Raw genomic sequence first — 27,466 nt, forward strand, 5'->3', positions numbered from 1 at the left:
GACCAGTTTGGTTACCAACATTCTTCAAAATATCTTCTTCTGTGTTCAATAAGAAACTCATACAGGTTTGAAACAACATGAGTGAGACTAAATGACAAAAATGACATTTTTGGGTGAACTATCCCTTTAAGATGATGCAAAAAGTACATTTCTGGAACATTTCTGCATTTTTGGATAATGCAATTTTATTCATGACTGGAACACAAATGTGTGGGATGACATTTTCATGCCTAGATTAGCGATCCTGAGCACTATCGACAGTTTACTTGGCAAACAACACTAACAGTGCTGTTTACAATAGCGGCGTAGCAGCAAGAGCATGAGAACGAGTGTCTGTATCCCGCAGATCCATGAGGTTTCAAACAAACTTCAACCCGCAGCTCTGAGAGACAAAAGTAGCATCTGTCATAAACCAACCGGCGGAGAAACCTCTAAACAGTGACTCAACCAGACAGACCAACTCGACTTCTTCACCACTAAAACACACACACTTTCACCTTGAGAGTTTGAGCGGTTTTTATTTGCATGCATGTCATCAGTGTGTGGTTTTAACCTCACAAATCTCAATATTTACATAAGATACAGGTAACATGTGCAAACACACAGGGCTGGGGGATATACTCAAGATATGAGAGGCATAATTGTGAGGACTATTTTTTTCAAACCACGGGCCATGCAATTTAAACTACAGTCAAACAAACAAAAAAAGTTAGCTATACATAAACTAACAAAGGGTCACTAACTACACTAAAGCAATTTCAGGCAACAATATTTTTTTTCCCATTATATACACAACTATCCAAAAATATAATTTATAATTTGATAAAAGCTGTGTTTTCTAGTACAAAAACAATGACATAACGTGTCATTATTAAACTTGAAAGAAATGAATACTTTTGAGCAAGGATGCATTAAATCAAGAATCAAAAGTGCCAATAAAGACGTTTATAATGCTACAAAAGATTTCTATTTCAAGTAAATGCTGTTGTTTTGAACTTTCAGTTCATCAAAGAATCCTGAAATATAAAACGTATCACGGTTTCCACAAAAATATGAAGCAGCACAACTGTGTTCAACATTGATAATAATCAGAAATGTTTCTCGAGCAGCAAATCAGCATATTAGAATGATTTCTGAAGGATAAGTAATGATGCTGAAAATTCAGCTTTGATCAAAGCAATAAATTACATTTTAACAGATATTCACATAGAAAACTGCCATTTTAAATTGTAATAATATTTCACAGTATTACTGTTTTTACTGTAATTTTGATCAAATAAATGCAGCCTCGGTGAGCAGAAGAGACTTCTTTTAAATCTTACTGAAACTTTTAACAATGCAATGTGCTTACATTTCTAGAGTGATTAAAAAATAAATAAAAATAACCATGAACCAGCCTTGATTTAAGCCAAGATCTGTTTCACAAGATCACATTGCCAACAGATAAGATACACAGAATTTGATAAATACAAAAAAAATTTCTGCTTGACTTGACTGCTGATTTTGTCAGTATAACATATACTCTGTGCAGTATATAGTAATCTAATAACCACTACTGACAAGCAGTGTTGCCAACTTAACAACTTTGTTGCTAAATTTAGCAACTTTTTCTTCCGAAAGCACCTAGCAACAAATTTCGCTATTTTTAAAATTTATTTGACAACTTTTAGCAACTTTTGATAAGTGACTCAAACGACAAAAAGGCACACATTTTCCATCTAAATGACACAAAATGAGGAAACCACAGATGCTTAGCAGTACACACATCACATGAATTAAGTTAGCTGCTATTAGCAATTGCTCCATTTAATAATAATAATTGAATAATTGTTCATTTATGATACACCTTGTTAGTAGCTCGTACCTGCGATTGTTGATCAGTTAATACACTTTATGAAAAGTATAATTCCTTCATATTAACATAGTAGACTGTGTCCTATTTTTACAGATATTTTCTTAGACTGTAGCATACTAACTAACTGCTAATACACTGCTTAAAACTATAATTGTTCAGAATGTGTAGTTTTACTAGCTAATAAAAAAAACTTAAATTGTATGCTCTAATTGTTCAAAAATGTGTAAGTGTTCAATAATTCAATGTTGTATTTAAAAATACAGTTATATATATTACGTTATAATTTTACGAACAAATCTAAATGAACAAATATAATATTTTTGGTTAACACAATTCTCCACCCACGTCGCCTTGGTCGTGCATTTCGGAATGTCTTTAGAGGATTTGGATCTTTTCCTCTCTGCTGATATTATTCAATCAGATGCATTTATGCTGTAGTTTCCTCCATAAGCACAGACAGACGGAAAGCGTCCCGGCGTGACACGTGTGCACAGGATGCTCTCTGTGTCTCCTGCAATCAGCTGTGAGACGCCGGCGCAATCAAGACACTGATTTCTCCAGCGGTGAAATCAAGCCGGCTGTAGTGTGATTGGCTGCACCCTGCGATCATAAAAAACTCATGCAACTAATACAAAGAAACTGCATAAGCACAACCCGAGGGAAAAGAGATGTGCAGCTATATGAGCACTGCAAAAAAGACGTAAAGTCATTGCACATTTAACCCCATAAAGCCTGCTGTATCATATTTGATATGCACATTTCTAAGGCCTCTAAAATGATTGAAATTAACAAAACCTGTTGCACACAATCTATGCCTTCTGATATAGGAGTAAGAATAACTTTGATATTGTTAGCAATAATTTAATATGAACACTTACTGGACTGAAGCAGCTTTGTTTTACATGATTATCCATACATCACTTTTTAGAAAAATCTCAAATATGATCATCAGGCTTTTGAGGAACGTTTATTTGTTCATCTCTCAATCATCATTGTATTGCATTGCATTGAATGTTTTGATCAGACCAAGCATTTAATATCATCTAACTAAAAGACATATTTTATGTAAGTATCTGCTGTACTGTTATAAAGATCTCATTGATTTATATTACAAGCATCAGAATTGCATCACTTTTTTTCATATAAATATCAGCATCTGTACCAAATTGCATTTTTTGCTCAACTTGAGCCTCTGAATAATATTGAGTTGTTTTTTCCTCCATATTCTCACTATATGAGCCATAAAAACCTAATGGATCAAATATGATACTCAACAAGTACACATTTTTAAGAGTTTTTGATTTTTTTTTTCTAAAGGTTCAATAAACCCTCTTCCATTTTAAAACAAATTGGTTTTTATGACTATTATTTCTTATGTCAGGCTTTACAGGGCAAACAGACGTCTTTTCAGGAGTCAGAACACATAAATGAGTTCTTTGGGAAGCAAAGGTGTGTTTACAAGGAACTAGACAACTAATGACGCTTCTGAGGAACAACCAGACACTATAAATTAGTTCTTCACATTCTCCATTCTCTGCAGTGGTGAGAAACACCAGGGTTTTGTTTGGTTAAACTCCCTGTTATCTTTCGTGCGAGCCGTCCGCTGGTGCTCTGATACGAGCGGAGCCAAACTCTCAAAGCAAGCTGCTGAAAAACACGCGAGTCCTGCCAACATGCACCTCTCTGAGTCCTGCCAGCAGCTGTAAACGCTCTGACGCACTGATCCTGAGCTCAACACCTCACACATGAGCTCAAATTATCATCTGATTCACTTTGACAGTGTTATTGATTTGTACAGGACGATATTTGATGTCAGCTATACAGAAATGAATAATAGAGCACTGATAGGGAGTATTAAATATTGGTTAGATGTATTTAACACGACATGCTAATTATTAGACACTACATGATTAACTTTATCCAAAACTACTTTCCGTACATTTATTATAGGCACAATATCTTAAATGAACCTATAACCTCCCAAAATCCATTAAAATGGTCAAGATATTTTGCATTTTTCACTGCAAAATATAAAGATTGCAACCTTTAAACCTGTACAGAAATGTAAAGAAATTAATACTTTTATTCAGCAAGAAGGCTTTCAATTCATCAAAAGTGACAGTAAAGACATTTATAATGTTACAAACAAATTCTATTTCAAATAAATGCTGTTCTTTTGAACTTTCTGTTCATCAAAGAATCCTGAAAAATACAATGTATCACAGTTTCCACAAAAATATTGTGCAGCACAACTGTTTTCAACATTGATAATGATCAGAAATGTTTCTTGAGCAGCAAATCTGCATATTAGAATGATTGCTGAAGATCATGCACTGTAAAAAATGACCATGAATTTAACGGTAAAAAACTGTAAAAATGCTACAGTACAAATCTGTTAAATGGTTAACAGTAAATTCCCCTACTATATACGGTGGAAAACTGCATTGGACATTACATGTAATTTTACAGTAGTATACCTTTTTTTACAGTGTGTGACACTGAAGACTGGAGTTTATTAGACACTACATGATTAACTTTATCCAAAACTACTTTCCGTACATTTATTATAGGCACAATATCTTAAATGAACCTATAACCTCCCAAAATCCATTAAAATGGTCAAGATATTTTGCATTTTTCACTGCAAAATATAAAGATTGCAACCTTTAAACCTGTACAGAAATGTAAAGAAATTAATACTTTTATTCAGCAAGAAGGCTTTCAATTCATCAAAAGTGACAGTAAAGACATTTATAATGTTACAAACAAATTCTATTTCAAATAAATGCTGTTCTTTTGAACTTTCTGTTCATCAAAGAATCCTGAAAAATACAATGTATCACAGTTTCCACAAAAATATTGTGCAGCACAACTGTTTTCAACATTGATAATGATCAGAAATGTTTCTTGAGCAGCAAATCTGCATATTAGAATGATTGCTGAAGATCATGCACTGTAAAAAATGACCATGAATTTAACGGTAAAAGACTGTAAAAATGCTACAGTACAAATCTGTTAAATGGTTAACAGTAAATTCCCCTACTATATACGGTGGAAAACTGCATTGGACATTACATGTAATTTTACAGTAGTATACCTTTTTTTACAGTGTGTGACACTGAAGACTGGAGTAATGATGCTGAAAATTCAGCTTTGTTCACAGAAATAAATAACATTTTACAGTATATTCACATAGCAAACAGCTATTTTAAAGTGTAATAATATTTTACCCTTTTTAACAGTTTTACTGTATTTATCAAATAAATGAAGCCTTGTTGAGCAGAAGAGACTTCTTTCAAAAACATTTTCAAAAATCTTAGAAACTCCAAACTTCTGAATTAGAGTGCATAAATGTTTTACTAGAATATAAAACATTATTTTTTTTAAACAGTAGAAAATTTTGCCAGCTATGGATTTATATCCCACACAATGCATCAACTTAAAAAAAAAAAAAAAGAAAGTTGCTTTGTGTAATAGCATCTGTCCAAGGTATAAATGTAAATATAATGTAAATATATAACATAAACGATTATATTTAAAAACAGTGGATAGGAGGGCACTAAACTCCCATTTTGATTTCAAAGTGTCTTTTTAAAAGGTGAAGGAGGTGATTTCTGCACCAAACAGAAAAATGCAAAAACAATTTATGTTTTTTCAGGATATTTCCAATTGGTCAAGAAACAGGTAGTCCCGCCCTAAAACGTACGCCATTAGTTGAATCAGAAGTTGACGTGTAACCGCTAAAAACAAACAGATCAATTGTTTTAAAAACACTACAGAAGAGTCGAGTTTTAAACAGGAAAAACATAGAAACTCTTTGGTCATTTTTGAGCGAGATGCTAACGGTCTAATCAGATTCAATGATCTATGCTAAGCTACAGCTAAAAGTGCTACCACCAGACCCGGAGATCGGCTGAATGGATTGGAAAGCGGTAAAACTCAACTGAAAATCAGCCTATTTTCAAAAATAGTGGAGTGCTAAATGTTTCTAGTATTATTGTGAATTTATTTACTTTCTGCACTTCCGAATAAACTTTTCTGATGATATAACATAACCAAGGTTGTGCGGATTGGAAACATTTACACTATTAATATCACAGCCTTTTAATGACCCAATGAAATCCTAACGGATGTTTTCAATCAGAACAAGGGTGGGATGTAAAATCTTACAGACATGCACATCTTACACAATACACGTGTCCTCCATGTCTATATAATCTACATAATCCATAATTAAAACATTTTCAATAAAACTTCTCCCAACTGTTTAAACCAAAACTGTGCATCTAAAAATGGATTTGCACTTTAACAAATACGATGAGCAACTGTCCACCAACATCCCACTTCTTACAAACACCACAATAACAAACAAATTTCCATGAACTTCTTTGACAAGATGAACAGCCTCTCATAGAGCTAAACGGGTTAAGCCCAAATTTACACCGTTGTTGTAGTTCGACCTCCGCGTTCATTTGCATCAGCGGCTCGCGCGGGATAAACATTCCCCCTTCAGCGCATGTCGCGAGTCGACCCCGAGAGTAAAATGCTGCTGCATTTCACTTGCGGGAAACAATGCACCGCTGCCTCATCACCAGTGACTCTCTGGACCTTTGGCAAACACAAAAGCAGCTAAGACAAAGAGTGAGAGCGAGAGAATGAGAGGCAGAGAGATGGATGAATGCGGGGCTGTTGAAGGGGTCAGGGGCCGACGGAGGGGCGGCATGTTTATGTGGGTGACACAGCATTCCTGATGGACGCTCCACTGTTTCACACATCGCTGAGCAGTGCCATGGAAACACACTATGGTATATGTGATGGTAGATATGTGTGAACCTGTGGAGAGCACAGTTTATAGCATGATATATATTGGGCAAAAATGGTAAAAATCCAATACCAAGCATAAAAAAAAAACACAGTCTACACTCTTAAAAATAAAGATTCCAAAAGGCGGTTTGGGTTTTCCAAAAAACATTCAGAGAACAGTTCTTAAAGGGATCGTTCACCCAAAAAAAAATTTTATTCTGTCATTTACTAACCCTCATGGTGTTTTAAACCTGTATGAGTTTAAGACACATAAAACGAGAATGTTAATTAATTAATTAATCATTAAGAGCATTTTAACACAATAAAGACCATTTTGTGGAATCTAAAGTTTCCACAGAAGTAAAAAAGTTCTCCATAGAACCAAAGAAGTCAATAAAACCTTTATTTTTAAGAGGGTAACTGTAAAATGGAGCACAAGCGGGTGTATTGACAGCTTCATTGATTACGAATAGCCTATTTAGTCTTGATGCGTCACATTGCACCATTTTTGCATTGATATCAGACTTATTAATTTGCTTAACCTTACCTGTTGGATTATGTCTGTAAAGTTCCAAATGAAAAGGAAATTAATCAAATGCGATACACAGCCTTTCATTTATAAAGCAGGCAATTGTTTGGGTTATCCAAATGTAGGCCTTATTCCATGGTTATTTAATATGTAAAACATACTATATCTTTATACACCATAACCATGATCTGAAATGAAAACAATATGCTGTAATAACACGCAAACAGCTGTTTGTTCATCTCACACTGCTGGAATGTTAGTAATGTGAAAACAGGCTCCCTAAAAGGTGCAGAGAAGTGTGAAATGACAACATTAACACAGTATAGAATTTACAGATTACACTATCAACGCACACAACAGCCTCTCTGATGTCTGATACGCTCACTGAAGGATTATAAGCAAAAGCATGAATGTCGTACTGCAATCTGTGAGAGCTTTTGGCCTTACACACACAAATGTCCTGTTCCAAAACCCTGCCGAGGCAGAGTTTAAAAGCTTTATAAGTCTGCCATACGCCATAAAGTTAGGCAGAATATTTATGCCGCCGTCTAAGATACCATATTTCAGGGTAGCATCACATGCATCCTTCACAGAAAAGGCAATCTTTGAAAACACTGTGCTGAGATCACAGATAGTTAATTTTACCCAATATGTGTGTGATGTATTTTTATGCTGGCTAGAGAGTCGCATCATTTGTTTAGCAACATGCTTCTAACAAATTTTCCCCCCGCTTTGGATAAAAGCATCTGCTAAATGTGTAAATGTAAATCTAAATGTAAAATGTAAACTCTTAAAACCACTTATGAATCGAATCTCTCCATGCATTTGCCATATGGAATGTTATTTCTGTGACGCACAGAGCTGTTGCTTGTGTTTTGAATCAGTCACTAAGTAGTGGAACACTTAACCTATAAACAAATACAAAGAAAGCATTGCATACACAAACACATAGTGCTACTAGAATAATCTACAGACAAAACCTTATGCAAACCTTAATGCACTTATTTGCATGCATACATAATCCTGAGTGCTCCTTTCAGGCCTCACTGTAACATGCTTGCAAGGCAGCAATAATGGAATTGTGTTAATATTTTATGCAAGTTCAGGTTTTAGGCACAAAAAGACTTCTACAGTATAATATGGACTACTGTAATGGTGTTTTTGTCATTTTTTGGAGCTCCGCTCCAAACTTTCCTCGTATGAATAACAGAAGCTCAGACATTCTACCTAAAATCTCCTATTGTATTTCTTGGAAAAGAAAAGAAATGATGACAGAATTTACATTCGCGGGTGAATTATTGCAGAGCGGTTGAGACTGAATTAATTGCAGAAACAAATGGGAAACTGAATATAGTGCAAGCCCTGTAATAAAACAGCACTAGATATACAACCACTTAGTGCAAGACAAACATAGAGCAGAGAGCACAGACGCATTGGCTCATGGGAAGAACACTGTTTGAGCAATGCCATAACTCACTGAAGGAAATCAATCTCATTAGTTGTCACTGGAGCACGTTATAATTAAAACTACATGTTGCAGTGTGTGTACATGTGTCATTTATAATCGAAACATTTGCATTAAAGAGGCTTTTTGAAATTATGAATGCACTGAGTTGTATTAAATTAAACAGAGTTCGCTGCAGTGCAATATGTGGGCTCGCTTTATTTACAAGCTGAGCTTAAGATGCTGAATTATTTAAACGGCTGTGCGGTTAAAACTGCAGGATGAGAAAAGCACACAATACTGACAGAAGAGAAATGTGTGTTTGAGCGAATGCATGTGTGTGTGTGCAACATGCAGAGAATGCAATGCCGCAGCGGCGTGTGAAACCACAGAGAGCAGAGCTGCAATTGTGATTCTGAAGGTGCTTCTAGCACAGCGGTTTTCAACTGGTTCTGCTTCAGGACCCTGATTTTACATCGAACATCAAAAGCATCTTTAACATTCATGTTGTTTTTTTGATGATTTTGACCAAGAGAGGATTGTCTTTTTCCCGAAAATGCTAGTTCATGTTATCACATCAGATTAAAACTTACTGACTTTGCTCGCAAAGGGTATAACAACTTCCCAAAACAATATGGATATTTTTGGCACTTTTTTAGGATTCCCCACCTTGTTGGGGTTTCTGGTCTAAATTGACCAATAAAACAATTGCTTGTAAATGTCTCAATATGATATATCATTGCCAAATACTAGATTCAGTCTTTTGTCAGCTTGTTTTCTTTCAGTTAGCACAGGTTTTGAAACTGACTGATCGTAGGCCTCATTGATCTGAGCTAACGCACCTCGGTTTGCTAAAATTATCCCAAATATAAACATTCACTCATAAGCATAAGGTGCATAAGCTAAGATCTATAAGATCTATGAGATCTCCAGGAATGTGGTTGGGAACCCCTGATCTAGAAAAATCTGCACTTAAAAGCACTGCACTCTAAAAACAATCAGAAAATACTGAGTAAAAAAAGAAAAACTGATTGCTGCTTTAGTCACTGACTGCATTTAAAGGAAAAACAAATCTCAGATCGGAGCTGGACCACGTCCATTTACCAGAAACACATCCAAACACTGACACACACACACACATGCACGCACAGGAGATGAGCAATGCGAGGAGCACAGAAGCAAACAACCAGAGGAAAGGGGAGAAAAAGCAGAGCGAGTGGGAGTGATGGGAGAAGTCAAGTTGACAGAGAGAGAAAAACATGTAGCACCAGCCGTACGGATCTATGACCATTTCCTATCAGAATCACATACTATCTCCACGACTCACACAGCAGTCAACTCTACTACAATACTTTGACTTCTGTCCAAATAACTCCGAGCGTATCACTACGTCACAAACATGAGCCCACGCTGCAGTTCAGATTCACAGCATTAAGATCAGATTCTGCTCGCTCTTCGTTCTCTGACAGGACGGACTCATATCATTTGTGCTGTTCAAACACACTTGAGAGCAAAAAGTACTAGTTTAAGACAACATGTGCTTCACACGAAGCTGTAAAGACTAGCCAACACTATACAACAAAAGTCTATTCATGTTTTACATTTTCAGCTTAATATACAGAGACAATTTAAAGTAAACCATTTGATTTGTTTTCATTGAATAAGTGTAAACACTGTGGCGCCATCATATGTTTGAGACGCCCATCCAGCCTGCCAGAGCAACACTGACTCAACCAACCGCGTGAGTTTCAAGTGAGACTATCTGTTTGAAACAGTCATTATTTAGCAATTTCGTTTAGTGGCAAAGTCACACACTTCAGCTTTAAGTCTGCAACAAAAACCCCAAATTGCAGCCAGCTCACTGCATGTGCCAGGGATCGCAGATGCTACAGATGTGCACACTATCAACAACTAGCAAGACAGCAATCAGCCAATGAAATTGTGAAAAAGAGCATGAGAGGAGGGTGAAGCAGTGGGAAGCAGGAGCTAAAATACAAAAAAAAATTTAACAAGCCAAAGTGGCAGCAAGCTGCTTCCCACGTCTCGCCAACCACTGTCCCAACTGTAATTTTTTCTTGTTCTGTGCAAAACCGACTGCATATGCTTCCTCCAAGAAGTCTTCTGAAATGGTTAGAGTCTGTGTAAAGGCAATTTTTTTATGCTCAAACAGCAACATTACAGACTAACTAAAGTTGAAAAAGTGAAAAAGCATAATAGGACCCCTTTAAAACTGTTTTTGTGTTCCGGATTTTTTTTGAGCGGCCCTGAAATCATGTCTCGATGATGCACTGGAGCCACATTTAATACTGCTTTACATGGACTTTAAGGATCAACTCTCGAATAGCATGAGATTGTGCAAGAACAGAATTACAGAAGGATGATCTCGGCACTGACGCACCTACTCTACGATTAGCTGTGCAACTTTAAGTCGACAACACTGCAAACACAAAACTGTGACTATTTAAATGTGCAAAGAGCCACAAGCTTCTGTATTACGCAACGGATGTGTTCACATCTATATGCATTCAAGTATAATCAGGAAAATGGTTTGCTTTCAGGGTGTAACAGCACCAATTGTCGGACATTCCTGAGAAACAACTCATCCTACATAACAGATGTCACACAGGAGAGAGCGAGAGACAGAGAGAGAGAGACAGAGAGAGAGAGAGAGAGAGAATGGAGGCCCTTTGAAAAAGTTAAAAGTCTAGTGGATGAAAATAAAACCGGAAAAAGCTGGATATTAATAATGTATAACTGCCAACTGAAAGTGTTCACATGCCATCCAAAGAAAAAACACATCCCACTGAAAGCTAGTTTCCGTTGCGGAGTTTTACCGAAGGTGATAAAATTTTCAAACTAAAGAAACTTGCTTTTCTTGCTCTGGATCAGATTTGGTCACGACTACTGAACTCCAGCGCTGTGACAGTCTTGATTTAAAGCACTTTAAAAAGTACCGCAAACGCACTTCAAAGGAAAGGCCACATATCAACAGAATCCAAAAGGTATGAGTAATTTACACAAACAGACCGAATGCTAAACTGCAAAGGTCAAAATGAATGTTTGTTATGTCTGCTGTCTTACTGGGAGTCTTGACTGAAGTTTGTGGAGCATTTGTCTGCATTCTGAAGCATGATATCAGTCTCCAGTATGGCGTGTTGACTAGTGGTCGACCAATATGGGTTGATAAATAGAGAATGAGGTGGCCAATGTCAAATTAAAAGGCAAAATATATGTGATGTAAGGTACAAATACAAATGATTGCAATTGGATAAACATGCATGCAGAAATTCACTAAAATATTTGAAAACCAAATTGGCCATTATCCATTAACAAGTCTAGTGGGTAAAGCCAAGTGGGTAAAGTTATCAGCCAATGTTAACGGTCTTGAAATGGGCAAATATCATCCAAACTATCAGTATATCCAACGGTATATCACTAGTATGGATGCAAGTGAATTTGTCATTTCATGGCAGGTCAAACTGTGCAGTGACTGTCTGAAGGTTGGACAGAGTTAGCAGTGTCTGTGTGTGAAGACGACCTCTCGCTGTTTGCTCTTTAACAAACAGAGTAACAGCCAGGCCTTTTAAATGCTTTTTAATATCACCACTGGCCTTAGGACAAGTAGAAAAATGAGAGAGAGAGCGAGAGAGAATGGGATATGAATGAGGAAAAACAGGCCACCTTACATACTTGTAAAATCAGTTTTCCAAAGAAAAAAAAAAAAAAGGAGGAAGTCGTCCTGCATTTCTAATTTTCTGAGTTGGTTTTACCAGGTTAACAGCTCAATCACAACATGCTAATTATAAAAATGCAGCTAGAAAGACATCGACATTAAAATATATATATTTTTAAATACGTAAACTGTCTACTTCACTAACTGGTTGTTAATCTGTTTGTTGCTGTGCAGAGCTCATAATGGTGTCCATGGCCTGTAATTTAACGGCTATAGTTCACTTTGCTTGAGAGCAGTGATATGTCTCTGGAGTCACATCTTCTGATCAGACACAATACTTTCATAACTCACTAACACAACTTATAATAGAGCATATAAGAGACCAATAGATCATAAGGAGCCCTAGAGACTTCTTTCAGTCGAGTTATGGGGCTTGAAACCCTTGCGTTATGGATTGGCAAGCCGACACACAAGCGTTTACCCAGAACACAGTGAGGGACAGAGAGAGAGAATGGCAGAGGAGGCAGAGAGAGAGATTATAAATAGAAGTCAAACAGAGAGTGAGCTATGGGCCACAATTATGAGCTCTCATGCTGCAGCCTGGGATGTTGACGACACAAGAAGAGCACAAAATATACAAAGAGGACACTCTCGTAGTTGAACACCAGCCACTAACAAACAAGTAGCAAAAATACCATGGTACAGCCATGAGTCTTCGGACAATTAGCTCTGTAGTATCCATGGATAATTGTTCAGTACCATGTTATGTCAAATATATTACCGCATGTACCACCATAGTACAGTAAACTGTAATATACAATAGCAGCAATTTTGCCAAGATTTTATCACTCTTCCCTACACGATTATTAATCTGTCCAAATTCATTTACATCTCCACTCATAATAATCTATAACAAAAACAACAGCCTAATTCTCTCCCTTTGTGCCCAATTTACTGCAGCGCTTGTATCTTTCGCTCAGTAATTATTTCCCTAGCTCATTTTTGTCTTGCCGAGATAAAATATTTAGGTAAAGGAGTTAATCTTGGTCATTAGTTGTGCTGTGGGTCAGAGAATAACCAGTCTTGCCAGTGAGGAGGGGAAGCCTTCGCGCATGCGCACATCCGCCGCTCTACAGCAGCGCGCGGGCCAGTCCGCATTCCAAACTCCACACATCACAAAAGCTCCCGGCGCGCATCTCGAAACCGGATTTTCTCGGTAAAAACACACTCCGTAGGGTCACAGGTCTTAATTCTGAGGTAAAGTTTGCTCGACACTACACCAGGTTCGTATTCTACACTGTGTAGGGTCTAAGAGACCTCAAACGCTAGCTCATTTTATGAGAAATGCTTACAAACAGGGTTGCAAACGTGATAGTACGTTTTAAAAAGTCCTTATTTAACGAATCGAAATTATTTGACACACGTACAAGGATCCAGGACTCTAATAGTGAGGTAATAAAGTCAACTTAACCGCTCGGTGGTTTGGTTAGCGTTACACAGATGTGAATTATATTCATAATACACGTCCAAAAGAGGGAGATGGCTTTAACTCGCTGACCCACAAGGCCTGAAGTCGTGTTTTATTGGCAAACCGTGAGATTATCCCAGTTAGGGTTGTGCTGGGAGTCTAAACAAACGATTCCCTCACGCCTGAGGAAACACAACCAATTTCCATCTGAATGTCCGTCACGTCGTGATAACAATGGCAGACAGGGACCATGAATAGTCGTCTGAGATGTCGAGACCAATCGTTTTACCAGGGTCTCTTTCTTAAACCCTGGAGAACCATCAGTAACCAAAACCCACCAGTCCACGATCATTAAAAAGCATGCGCGAGCTCAATGGTCATGTAGGGGCAGATCAGTCTGTCAACTTCTAGCAAATGGTTTATATATAGTTTTCATGCTCCGCACAGGTTCACATGCATGCAGATCCAATGAAGACCAAGAAAATGAATGGTAGCCTATGTAGGCAGAACCTTCAGATGCATCGCTTCCATAACCAGTTCTGCTGTTAACGCCCTTTTAACACTACACACCGTGACTAATCATTTATCAATCAATTAGAGCCTGTCGATTTTTACCAAATGCAACATGTGGTCCTCTCAGATGAGGGTGCCTTTTAGAGAGCTGGATGAAGAAACAGTTTAGTTTAAAAATAGCCCCTTAAACAACACATGGTTCCGAGAGACATGCACAACATTCCTGAAACGTCCAGGTCTCTATTTTCGTGCGAATTGCTCAAAACGCCAAGGAATGCCAGTTTCTTATCGTTCTCAGTAACTTTGACCTAACCCTACCAGAACAAGCCCTCACCATGCCGCTTGCTGTTCTCCTTCTCTGGGATCGAAATGCTTTGACAACGCAGTCAACCACGACCCGAGATTGTTTAGCTCTACAACGTGTTTGGAAAGAATACAAACCGGATCGAGTAAACCAAACCGATACGCCATTCAGCCGAGCGCGCTCGAGGAAATGTAATCGGCAATAAACCGATTCCCAGCCTTTCATTCCAGGTTACGCTCTTGTAAAAGGACCGTGTGAAAACACATTCCCAACTAACTTACCAGGTTCCAGCAAACCAGAGCTCTACGTGTTCACAAAGTCTCTAAATGTGATCAATGCTCAAAATCCGAACGCCGGGTTCTTAAAGTTTCGTACGGAATAATCCGTGGTACTCGGGTAGTGTAAGAGTTCAACACTTGAGCACCACAGCAGTGCTTACATTACACACTACACGAGTCTCGTCTCAACGCAGAGCTGGGCTACCAAATCCTGCTTTACAAAACTACTCCCATGAAGATTTCTGTTCACATTACTACCCATTTAACGCAGACAGTTCAGGTAATTCGTTTATGGCACTTACACGTTCGAGTGATCCTTGGATGGCATGTCCTAGTCATAGTTAAATTCCCAAACTCGCCGAAATATCCCGTTCCGTAGCGCGTATGGAATGCGTGTCGGCGTTCAGAACGCGAGCAACCTCGGTTTGAGCAGCGCGAGGACTGGCTGAGCTGGAAACGATCAATCATGCGCGAGGTGCGCGGCCGGACGCTGCTCTAGAGCGCCACCTCGCGGCGTGTAAAGCCACGACACTGTAAACCTTCTTGTGAAGCTGAAGTTTATTGGCCAAATCAGGTTGCACTTTGGAGGAAATTGTTGTAGAGAATTGATCCCGACATTAAACACAACACAATGTAGTACAACATAAAAAATGCACAATAAACAAACAAACACAATATATTGCAATCACTATAAGTTACATTTCTCAAAAATTAATTTAAAGAGTTTACACAAATCATTACAGAGCAGCAATCAAACTGATCCCTTTGTATTATCAGTGGGAAAAACCCACAGGAAACTCGCTTGTGCTGAAAGCATTAACATAAAACGTCTCTGAAATGATCCCTAATAATAGCAATAATGTGATGGAGTTAAGTACAGACTGGTGTGTTTGTGTGAGCATGTGATTACTTGAATACAGAACAAAAGCTCTCTCATGCAGGCCACAGAGTCGATTGATCCGCTGGTGGCAACATCACGCACACTCACGCACACACGCACGCCAACTTCACAGACTCAAACATTGTGTGAATGCAAGCAAACATGTAAATATAAGTACTTATCAATATAAATAATTCACACAAAACATTATACTGGAGCTGCAACAAAGCCAGATATTGATAGACACTCTGATATTGCATTTCATATGATTAATGTCTTCCTTTCATGTCTTTTTCCACAAAAAAAAGCTAAAAAACTTGCCAAACCACATCAAAGTGTTTGTACTGGCCAGGAAAAGGAAATCACTTGATGACGTGTCTTAGTATGCAGGACAGATCTGGACAGCGTCTGGCTCTCAGTTAATTGTGCTCATATTGGATGATCACTTAATAAAACAACATTAATATACTGCATGCATTTATTTATTCAGGTCACTCGACAACAAGTGCAACATAACCGCACCAAGAAGTTATTTTGTACTATAATTTACCTCAGCACATGCTCACTGACTGGTCATCATCACCCAATAAAGTGTTGACCCTCTGTTCTTCTAAATCCTGTTAGAGGCACAGCCACATGGCAAGGATTGGCAACCTTGCTGGGATGAGATTAGACAAGCTATTAAAACACACACACACACCAGACCATGTTAGTACAACCATCCACCACATTCCACTACTTAAAGACTGCAGCCATAAGAAGATTAACAACTCTGTTTTCTGCACAGGTGTCATCCTGACATCCGCACACCACCAGAGGCACAAGCGTTGTTTAGTTGCAATGGCTGATTTTGTCCCCACCACTCTATGAAACAGCTCAAGGCAGGGATAAATCTAATACAGAGGAAGCATCTTCAGTTCTTCTAGTGTTTGTTACAGTGAGTGGTCATCCAGCACTGGAATTAATGTTTTGCTGAGTGATCGTTGCAGACAGCAATAGCAGTGTTTTTTCTCACACAGTGCTCAGATTCGTGCTACAATATAGGCCTGTATTGCTTTATATATATATCCATTCTATCTGTTCACAAAACAAAATGCAAATTCCATATATATATATATATACACTCACATACAGAGCAATGTGGGTTTATTAAAATAAAAAAGTTATAATAGCCTGGAATGCAACCCGAAACCCATCCTATTCAAAGCAACAAAAACATTCCCACTCGACCAACCAGTCACACTGGACCTTTTACTGCTGATCCATGAATTTATCTACTGATCTACACTCTTAAAAATAAAGATTCTTTATTGGCATCTATGGTTCCATTAAGAACCTTTAGAGCTATTGAAGAACATGAAAAGTTCTTTGGGGAACCAAAAGTAGTTCCTCTGCAAAACCCCCCTTTTGGAACCTTGCTAGGAGACTGACAAATGTTGGAAAGAAGTTATCAAGTTAAATGAGACACTTTGTTTACTATTTGAAGGAGTTGACAAGAATGATTGTTCCCCTAAAATTGCTGTTTAAATAATTTTTGGATATTTATAAACCAAATCGTATTCATATTTCAGCGTGCAAATTACTAATCTATACTGAACTGATCTGTTTTTGTTGAAACAGTACAAGTATATGAAATTATTTGTGCAAAACCTAATTAAAATGTACTAAATAGTGCTATTTTGACTGTGCACCAAACTTTCTCCACCAGTTTATTTTAACAAATTGATGCTCTTTTCACCTGTTTTCCACACACCTGTTTCTTGTGATTTCACCTGTTAAATACTTTGCATCTGTCTCTTATGCACCGTGAAGTCATGGAAGCACTGCTAAATGAAGCCTTCTTTTCTGGTTTGAGGGTACTTATGCTTGCGTTCTTGGTTTCAGATTACATTTGGCCTCTTGTCTCACTGGAATTTGAATTGACTATTTTGGCTTTGACCTTCGACAATTTAATGTTTACGGTCTTTGCATTATGGCTGGAGCTGAGCTTGTTAAAGAGTCCAAGGCACTTGTTTAACCGTATAATTGTCTTATACCTTATAAAAGACCGTATAAAGTTTGCCACATCCATACATACGCAGTTCTTGCTGAATCGCTGTTATGTTGGCTGAGACAAAACCTCAGTCGCTGAATGTAAATCTATGATGGCTTCCTTTGAGACTCTATAATCACATCTAATTCCATCAACTCAGCTGAGGAGACAACATCCTCCACTCCAGTTACAGGGCTTCGGATCACAGCTACAGCTGCCCATATTAAGTTCATCATGAGTCTATTTTTGGAGTCATATGTCACTTGAGTAACATATCTAAATTGTATTGTTTAGGGTTAGTATTTTGATGGTGGAGTCTTATATATTTTTTGTAACTACTGCACATCTGGAAGGAGAATGATTTTTGCTTTTCCTTTAAACAGCTGCTTTTCTCAGAATGACTGCTGTTGTGTCCCATGCCATGCCACAGTGTTTTCAAGAAGAAGACGGGTTTTCCCATTGAGCTTCGGTTTTTCCTGACCACTGTATCGCTGTGTAAGGCCACAGTTCTTGTTCACGGGATGTATTTACTTCCATAAACCCACAGTGAAATAATTACTAGCATTTGAGAAACATTATGAATTCATCCTTTGGATGACTCAGTCTTCATTATCGAATATGACTCCATTTTAACCTTATTTAGTCACTCTTTTAGTATGCCAGACCATGACAGCAGAACAGAAGACAGCCGACACGTAGAAACAAATGAACATTTCTGAGATTTTCTCCTCAGATGCCGTCTCATTTTCACTGATTAAAAGATCTTTCTCTGATTTCAAGGCCAATTAAAACCAGCTAAAGTCATGTGGAAGGAAAAGACATGTTCAGTGGTTCTGCTATTCAAGCCACAGCTGATGATTCACTTAAATATTTTTCTGTACTCTGGTGCTTATAATTTTATGTGCATTCAAGTCCTGTTCAGACTAGTCCATTGACAATTGATGGCAATGAAAAGCTCATATAGAAAACTGAAAGAAAAATGTACATGTTGTTAAAGCAGATATGAAAGCAGGAACAGCTGATCACAGCAATGACAATCACAATTCCTTAAACTCATAAGTCTCATAAAATGCCTACTTGCATAATTGGATACTGAAACTGCGCCAAGCAAAGCGGAAGCAGAATTTTGTGGTTTAAATAATGGCTGCACATGTTTAATGATCTGTGAATTACACAATGTGGAAATGCACAAGCTCCAGTCAATCCTGTCCATATACAGAAACTAATTCAGAAATCAAATCAAGAGGTCAGATGAACATTTAAAAAGAAAAATGAGTTGGAAAGCAACATTTTAAAAAAGCTAAGATGACCTCTCTCTTCTATTAAGATGGTTTTCAATATAACATGACCCTGGTTTCAACTTATCTTGTGAACTTAAAGCCAGAAGAGTTTTTCATTTAGGATATGATCTGATGGTTGATTCTCTGAACATATTTGAACTTGAGGGTCAGTCTCTGATGGATGTGTTTTTAGGATCAGATCTCAGAGGAGCTGCACTCAGTAAATGTGAACGCTAAACAGAAAACAAAGATATGTTGATGTTTGCCGTTGCTCTGGGATCAGTTAGACATGCTGAATATTAGTTAGCATCTTCAGCTCACGTTGATAAGTGTGCAAAGTGTTTATGTGTGTTTCTTTGTGACCCTGGACATCATTTTGTGGCTTCTCAAGAACACAAATAAAGGGTCCAAAGTAGCAGTCAAAAGTTTTTTATGACTATTTTTCCTATTTTAGAATAACACTATAATATCATTAAACCTATGAAATATCACAAACTGATGTAAAGTATGCACAAAATGTTTTTGCCACCCTTTTTCTGCAGCTCTGTAAAATCTGCTGCTCTGTACTTGTTTGTTTGTGTCACTTCAGCAGACAAATCCACAGATGTTTAGCACCACGAGAACGAGCACACAGCTGAGACTTAAAACCAGCGGAGGGAACATCATGGAGCTCATCCGTCTGAGGACATTATTTGGCTTCCAATCACTGGATTTGACAAAGTTTGTGACATGTTTCTATACGTCCTAGACTGTTGTGATATTGAGTGTTTTTCACTTCCATCTGTTATTGTACTGTCATCTTTTTCAGATTTACTGAGCCCTAAATGACACATAAATCAATGTTGTTGCTTTATATGTTGGTCAGATGGTCTCTTCTTGTCTAAGTGGGCATTCAAGCATTTTTGAATGACTAGGTTGAGTGAGAGATTCAATGCCTCACTCACTGATTCTTTCCTGAATGAATAAGTGTTTTGAATGAATCGGTTGAATGAGTGACTCATCAAGTCGCCACCTACTGGTGTAACTATGTAACCTGTAGGAGGAGTCAGTATAAACTCTGACAGTCCTGTCTGGAACAAAGACAGACAAGCGGAGTGATAAAAAGAGCATCCCAGTGTTGAATAACCAGTGTATAAACAGACTTATCAACTTAGAAACAGGAGGAACACTTCCCCAGCTCCTATTTAATATGCTGCTGATGTCAAAGACTGTATGTCCAATCAAACCCTTCAGTATTTAGGTAAAACTGGTAAAAGCTCATCAAATTAGAATGATTTCTGAAGATCATGTGACACCGAAGACTAGAGTAATGATGCTGAAAATTCAGCTTTTTCACAGGAATAAATTACACTTTACAATGCATTCAGGTAGAAAATTGCTATTTTCAATTGTAATAATATTTCACAATATTAGTGTTTTCACTGTATTTTTGAGTGAGTGTATAAATGCAGCCTTGGTGAGCAGAAGAGACTTCATTAAAAACAGTTAAAAATTCTAATGTGTCCAAACTTTGTACTGTAGGCTATGTTTTCAGTTCTGAATGACACACGCTAGCTTTGGTTGCTCATTAACACTTATCTCCTGCTTGCCAAGACATCACACCCAGTGACTCATGACATCACTTCAGCCTTCTCCAAACACACACTCACTCACTCCCCCACAAACAAACCCTCAGAGCCATTCGTCTCTGTCATATAACAGTGAGAGAAATAGGAGCACAGAGCAGCATCACACACGTTTAGCACCAATCAGTCACTGTCCATGTGCTTTTAATGATCTTCCATACCTCACAGCAGCTCTTCTGAGGAGTATTTCAGGGCGAGGTGACTGATTTCCTCGCGGGCGGCTCTACCTGGGATTCAGAGCTGAGAACGGCATCTGTTTACACCTGGAGGTGTGGAGCTGATCCTCAAATAACTGTCTAAAGCAACAGAAGCATAGCGGAGATCTGGTTTCTGTGTTGAACAGTCCTGAGGCGGTTCAATCAGGACCATGAGAGAGCCAGATGAATGCAAACACACTGAGGCCTGAGCTGAAATGCTCAATTATTACTGGGGTATTCAAATATTGTGTGTATGAAGGCAAACTCATCAATGCAAACATATACTGTAACATGTTTTTGCGTATTGTCATCTAACACCACGCACTCACACACACACAGCTGGGAGTCTCAGGTAAACCTGTTTTCCACGCTTCTCATCTCCTCACAGCTCTCAAATGGTGCCCTCAGGCCACCGTACGGCTGAAGGAAGTGTTTCACATACGTGTGCAACATCACAAGTTTCTTTTCCTCAGCTATAATTGATGTATTTCTGTTTGCTTACGCGTTTTGCATGCTTTGTCAAGAAACAGTGCGTGCAAACTTTCCCTTTTAGAGCTTTCAAGCTGTGACAAATTAAATATTAGCATAAATGTATTGCATAGTATTTCAACCTGTTCTGAATTAGTACGCTCTATTTTTTTCTAGGGTGACCATACATCCTATTTTTCCAGGGATTGCCTAAAAAGTCCAGGTTTTGGCTTTGTTTTGCTATTGTTTTCATACTTGCTGAAGGTATTGAGTGAAAAGTAGTTTGACCAATAGCGTGCAGGAATTGTACATAATCGACCAATCGTGGCATGTGAGAAGGCGGGATCTAGAGAGCAGTCAAAGCAATGCAAATACGCACACATATAATGTATGAGGACTGTAGAGAGAACACCAATCGGAAAACAAGGCCAAAACCTGGACTTTTTAGGTCATTTAAATGGTTTTCCTCTAGTAGTCAAAAAACAATCCCAAAGAAGACTTGAAATAACGGAATGTTGTTATTTGTTGTGTAATGACATCACAGTAAACTACCACTGACCTTTGACCTTATTGCCTGCAGCCTTTTGAAAAATTACCAGCATTTGTAAAGAGCATTTAACCTCATTTGTATTTGTGGTGATTAAAAGAAACTATGAAAACACTATGAATCAGATGCCATAATGATAATTCACTTTAGCCCACAAGCCTCAATCTGATTGGCTGGTTTGTACAAACATTTACATACATGCATGTAACAGATGTAGCAAAAAAAAATCAATTTGTCAAAGAGACAACAATATATGTGATACACAATGCCAGGTTTATGAGACACCTAGAAATGTAATAGCCATGAGCCATGATACATTAAAGGCTTTTAAATTCATATTCAGTTCCATGGACAAATTGGTAATTTTTTTTAAATTTTATTATTATTATAAAAAAAAAATCTCAAATTTTGCTCCAAGTAATATAGTTTTTGAAAACCAGGCTCATTGAGGTTTTTTTTTAATTATTTTTATTTTTTATTTTATTTTACAACTTCGATTGTGGCTCATCCAGTCAGACATCAAAGACTCATCTGAAATTAGATTTATATTTGCTTGCTGTTCATCACATAAACCAATCATATGTCTTCTTGGAGTACGACTGTTAACCAGATTCTTATGGGTTTGGAGCAACACGAGGGAGAGTAAATAATGGTTTTTGGTGAACTGCTCTTTTAAAAAGTTTCTGTGATCTTTTTACACTGACTGTGAGCTAAAGTTAACAGCTGCATCACATATTTAAAACACATGTATTTCTCAATTTTGATTTGTTCTAATAGTGTTTTACTTCTAGAACCACGTGACTCACTCCCGCGCTTGTTTTTTTAGTCCTCATCTTGAGCAGAAACATCATTTTAAACGACATTTTAATGCTCCTTTTTGCATCTTTATTTGAGCAATGCTTTATAGTTTATATGAAACTATAAACTGTTAGCAAGATAATAAGATAATGATGGACTGGCTATAATAACCATAATCAGATCATGTTTGTTGGCATGAGAGCATGTTGCGGTTTGGCATCTGCATTATTATCTGGCAAACTGTGATTAAGCCGAATATTTCCTGCAGATTACAGTTCAGCGAGACTCAAACTGTGTTTTCCTCCAGTCGTGCATCAGCCCAACTATTCTCCATCAAACACTCGTTACTGCAACCAGTCGGATCCAATTATTTGGCATTATACTGAAGCAAGTAAACAGGTCATAATGAGCACAGAACACGGAGCTCAATGGAAATGACGGCGGAGAGGCTTTATTTTCATGAATATGCTTCCACGAGTGTTAAATGAGCTGTGAAATGAGATTGCATCACACACACGGCGTTAAAAAAGTCTTAAGGAAGACTGAAAGAAAGTAAAAAGCCAATCTCGCTTTCAGGAGGAAATCTGGATCATTACATTGACTTTTGGAAGCCGTCAGAAGAGTTTGATTTTCTAATGGCGTAATGGTGAATGCATGCTTATAAATGCAAATACAGGACACACACACATACTCACTCACTCACTCACACACACACACACACACTCACTCACTCACTCACTCACACACACACACACACACACACACACACTCACACACACACACACTCACACACACACACACACACACACGCACACACACTCACACCCTAACCCTTCTGACAGATGCTTATTAAGAGATTTACAGACACTTGACTGTCGCCGTGTGTGTGTGTGGATCTACAACAGCTCAGTTTTTTGCATTTTCTCATGGTTTGAAGGCATTTTGCACCTGCTGTGGAGAAACTTTCATTTGCATTTGATAATTTTGCGCCTGTTTCTGAGCTTCGGGCTGTGAATGAAGTTTTGCACTCAGCTCATTTTCTCCTCGTGACATATGCAAATAAATTAGAATAAAAATTCCATAGTAAATTAAACCTTTTTGAAATGACAATTTCACTTATAACACTGAGAGTAATACAATAAAGGCTCTGCTCCCGTGATATTTCAGATGGGATAACCGGTGTGTGATATATGAATATCTGTCTGTCTCAAATGTCACACATCATGTCTATCAACATGTTTAATCCAAATGGCATTTAAATGCAGATACAGTCTATATAAGATCTTCAAGTGAACATCAGTTCTTTTTTTAAATACTGATGGTGTTAACCAATAATATGTGAAACATTCATTGTTTACCTTGATGAATATGTAACAACATGCTGCAATTTACTGGGTGATAAATGCATTTTATGATCACATAATTATGCTGAAATTCAAACTCAGTGAGAGTCTCTGACACTGTGTATTTTCACATTACTGTATTCTCAGGGTTCATTTATTTTACTCAACCCAAAGGCCGATTATAGACTATTTCCAATGACAACCTTTCCATATCATTTGAATAAATCATGGTTCCCCAAACTGGGGTTTATAAAAAGTAAATAATTAAATCATAAATATGTACAATTAAAATAGATACTTAAAGTAAAATAAAAAATAAACAAAATTAAACACTTACTAAAAATATATTATATATATATTTTTCTGCATGTCATGTGACCATTAACCACAATTATAGAGCTATGAATATGCATATGAGTTGATAAATTATTGAAACATTTAATTAAAATCAAGGTTATTATAGTTTTATACTAAAACCATTAAAACCATTTTTGTTAGTTGAAATAAAATGAGCATTAACTGAAAAACAAACTTAAACACAAATATTTATTTATTATTTAAATATAAATAAAATAAAAAAACTACAACTAAAACTTAAATAAAAGTTAATAAAAAATGATATAGGCATATTTTTTTAAAACACAAAACTGATAATAAAATAAAAACAGAAAATAAAAACTTCAAATTAAATATTTTAAATAAAAGGGGGTCGTCTGACTTAATAGTTTAGAAATCCTTGGAATAACAAGGTAAACTGAGCAAAAATCATCACATCACATAACATTTTTGTCAGTTTTTATAATTTTTGCCAAAAAAAAAGAAAACCCTCTTTGTGATTTTTATAATATTGTGCATCTTTGAATTCTTCCTGCAATTCTATCAAATTTCTATCGACACAAATGGCAACATTTCCTAAGAAAGAATCTGATCTGTTTTTCTTGAGCTCAGTGTTTTTTGACCCTAAAGTCAGGCCATCTTCAAATCATATAATATTCTACTTCAAACAAGACAGCAGTTTCATATCCTGGTATTATTTTAATATGGGCTCAGCAAACATAATAAAGCGCTGTCATATATTCAGTCACACGAGCAAACTATATTTCTGCAGGTGCCTGTTTGAATCAGTGTTTAACTCTCTCTTTCTGTGATTCACACGCGGCGATGGAGATCAATACAGTACATCAATAACGCCAGATTATATTCTCCAACCTGTTATCTTCATCCGTCTCCACCAGCGTTACCATGACTACAAGCACACAGACCACCGTCCTCTCCTGAGCATCCGCTCCTCATAAACACAAGTGTGAGTCTGTGCCAGAGACGCACAGAGAAGCAATGCATGGAAATCAAGTCACACGCCACTGGAACGATGGCGCCTGGATGGAGAGATCGGTTATCGATCCCTGAGGAAACAGACACTCATTCCACCTCTCGCAGGAAACACATCTATTTCTGAACTTCATGAAACACTCAATTATCACAGAACACGGATGTGTCGTATTTCACAGACTCATATTTATCTCACAAATCAAACCCGTGTTTGCAAAGGCCAGAAAAAGTGAGTCAAAGTATAAAAAACCAGCGACCGAGTAGATGTAAATGATGCAAAGATTGTTACATGATCCTAATGCCAGTTCCTGTAGATCTCCTTTATTATCTCACACAGCTGAAGCAAATATTACTGATATAAATTTTGCTTGTAAAGAAAAATGCATCAGCTATACTGAAATATTAGAGATTTAAAAATGCATCAATAAATAAATATTAGAGATTTAAAAATGCATCAACTATACTGAAATATTAGAGATTTAAAAATGCATCAACTATACTGAAATATTAGTGATTTAAAAATGCATCAACTATACTGAAATATTAAAGATTTAAAAATGCATCAACTATACTGAAATATTAGTGATTTATATATTTACTCAGCACACACGGCGGTGAACAAAGGCATTTTTTTGCCTCCATTATAAACAGAGTTTCAGACTGATGAACACTCTTCACAGTCACTGTTTGCAAAGCTGACAGAGTAATGAGAGACTGAAGAGACTTTATCAAACCCATGTTTGCAAAGGCCAGAAAAAGTGAGTCAAAGTATAAAAAACCAGCGACCGAGTAGATGTAAATGATGCAAAGATTGTTACATGATCCTAATGCCAGTTCCTGTAGATCTCCTTTATTATCTCACACAGCTGAAGCAAATATTACTGATATAAATTTTGCTTGTATTTAAAAATGCATCAACTATACTGAAATATTAGAGATTTAAAAATGCATCAACTATACTGAAATATTAGAGATTTAAAAAATGCATCAACTATACTGAAATATTAGTGATTTATATATTGTGAGAAAATGCATTTACTCAGCACACACGGCGGTGAACAAAGGCATTTTTTTGCCTCCATTATAAACAGAGTTTCAGACTGATGAACACTCTTCACAGTCACTGTTTGCAAAGCTGACAGAGTAATGAGAGACTGAAGAGAGAAACAGACGCTGAAGAGACTTTATTTGCTCACAGTAAATGAAGATCAGCTCAACAAACCAACACAATCCTGATACAGCACACACACAAACATCCTCTAACCATGCTCCTCTTCTTCAGCACCAACCGTCATCTTCATCCGTGGTTCAACAGCAAGTTCTGCAGAGAACGAACAAACAGTCACGTCAACAAGCGCTGATTTCCATAATAAACCTCCTTCATCAATTCAAGCCTTCATATGTCGTTCACCTCTCCTGGCTTTAGTTTGAGTTATTCTAGAAGCAGCACACTTTATAGTCAAACCCTCACACACACACATACACACACACACACACACACACACTCGATACATTCACACACATGTTGAACAGCAGTGGAGATGAGCTGAACGAAACCGATGATTATATCATCTCTGCTTTTTCTGTTATTGTCGAAACTCAGTCATTCCTGATGTTGAAGAAGGGCTGCACAATTTGGAAAAAATATATAATTGGGATTTTTCATATAAAAACTTCAACTGTGATTTAAAAAGAAAATATCCAAGTTTGCTTTACTTATTTGTGGGTCTTTACAAATTGACACACAGACAAAAAAGATTATATATATCAATACGACTATAAAATAATAATAATAATAAATATAAAATATTAAACACAATTTAAAGTATTACTATTGTAATATTTCATTGTAAAATAAAAAATGAGTATTTAAGAAAAATAATACAATAATTTTATTTTATAGTAAAACTGTAAAATTACAGCTCCAACATTTACTGGTGTTTTAATACCTTTACTTTCACATGTTAAACCACCAAGCTTTTATTTTGATGGAAGACACCAGGGATACTATAAAGTGCCCAGTCCGTATATTGACTTTCATGCAGTGTTTAATGTTTTTTTGTGTGTTCCCGTCATTTTACTGACGACTGCTTCTCTAAT

General features: G+C 37.1%; 1 protein-coding gene and 1 pseudogene across 1 annotated transcript in view; both read right to left on the bottom strand.

Moving 5' to 3' along the window:
- The window catches only part of LOC107554856 (plexin-A1-like), a 139,328-nt pseudogene extending 123,934 nt beyond the window's left edge, over window positions 1–15,394 (bottom strand).
- Window positions 1–27,466, bottom strand: part of LOC107554857 (MICOS complex subunit mic25a-like) — a 50,701-nt gene that overhangs the window by 7,988 nt on the left and 15,247 nt on the right. Inside the window, exon 6 of the mRNA XM_016237495.1 lies at window positions 26,631–26,687. Within this exon, the coding sequence (XP_016092981.1) occupies window positions 26,631–26,687 (57 nt within the window). The remainder of the gene's footprint in view (window positions 1–26,630; window positions 26,688–27,466) is intronic.

The sequence above is a fragment of the Sinocyclocheilus grahami genome, unplaced genomic scaffold (assembly GCF_001515645.1).
Source record: "Sinocyclocheilus grahami isolate Dianchi unplaced genomic scaffold, SAMN03320097.WGS_v1.1 scaffold517.1, whole genome shotgun sequence".
Classification (NCBI taxonomy): domain Eukaryota; kingdom Metazoa; phylum Chordata; class Actinopteri; order Cypriniformes; family Cyprinidae; genus Sinocyclocheilus; species Sinocyclocheilus grahami.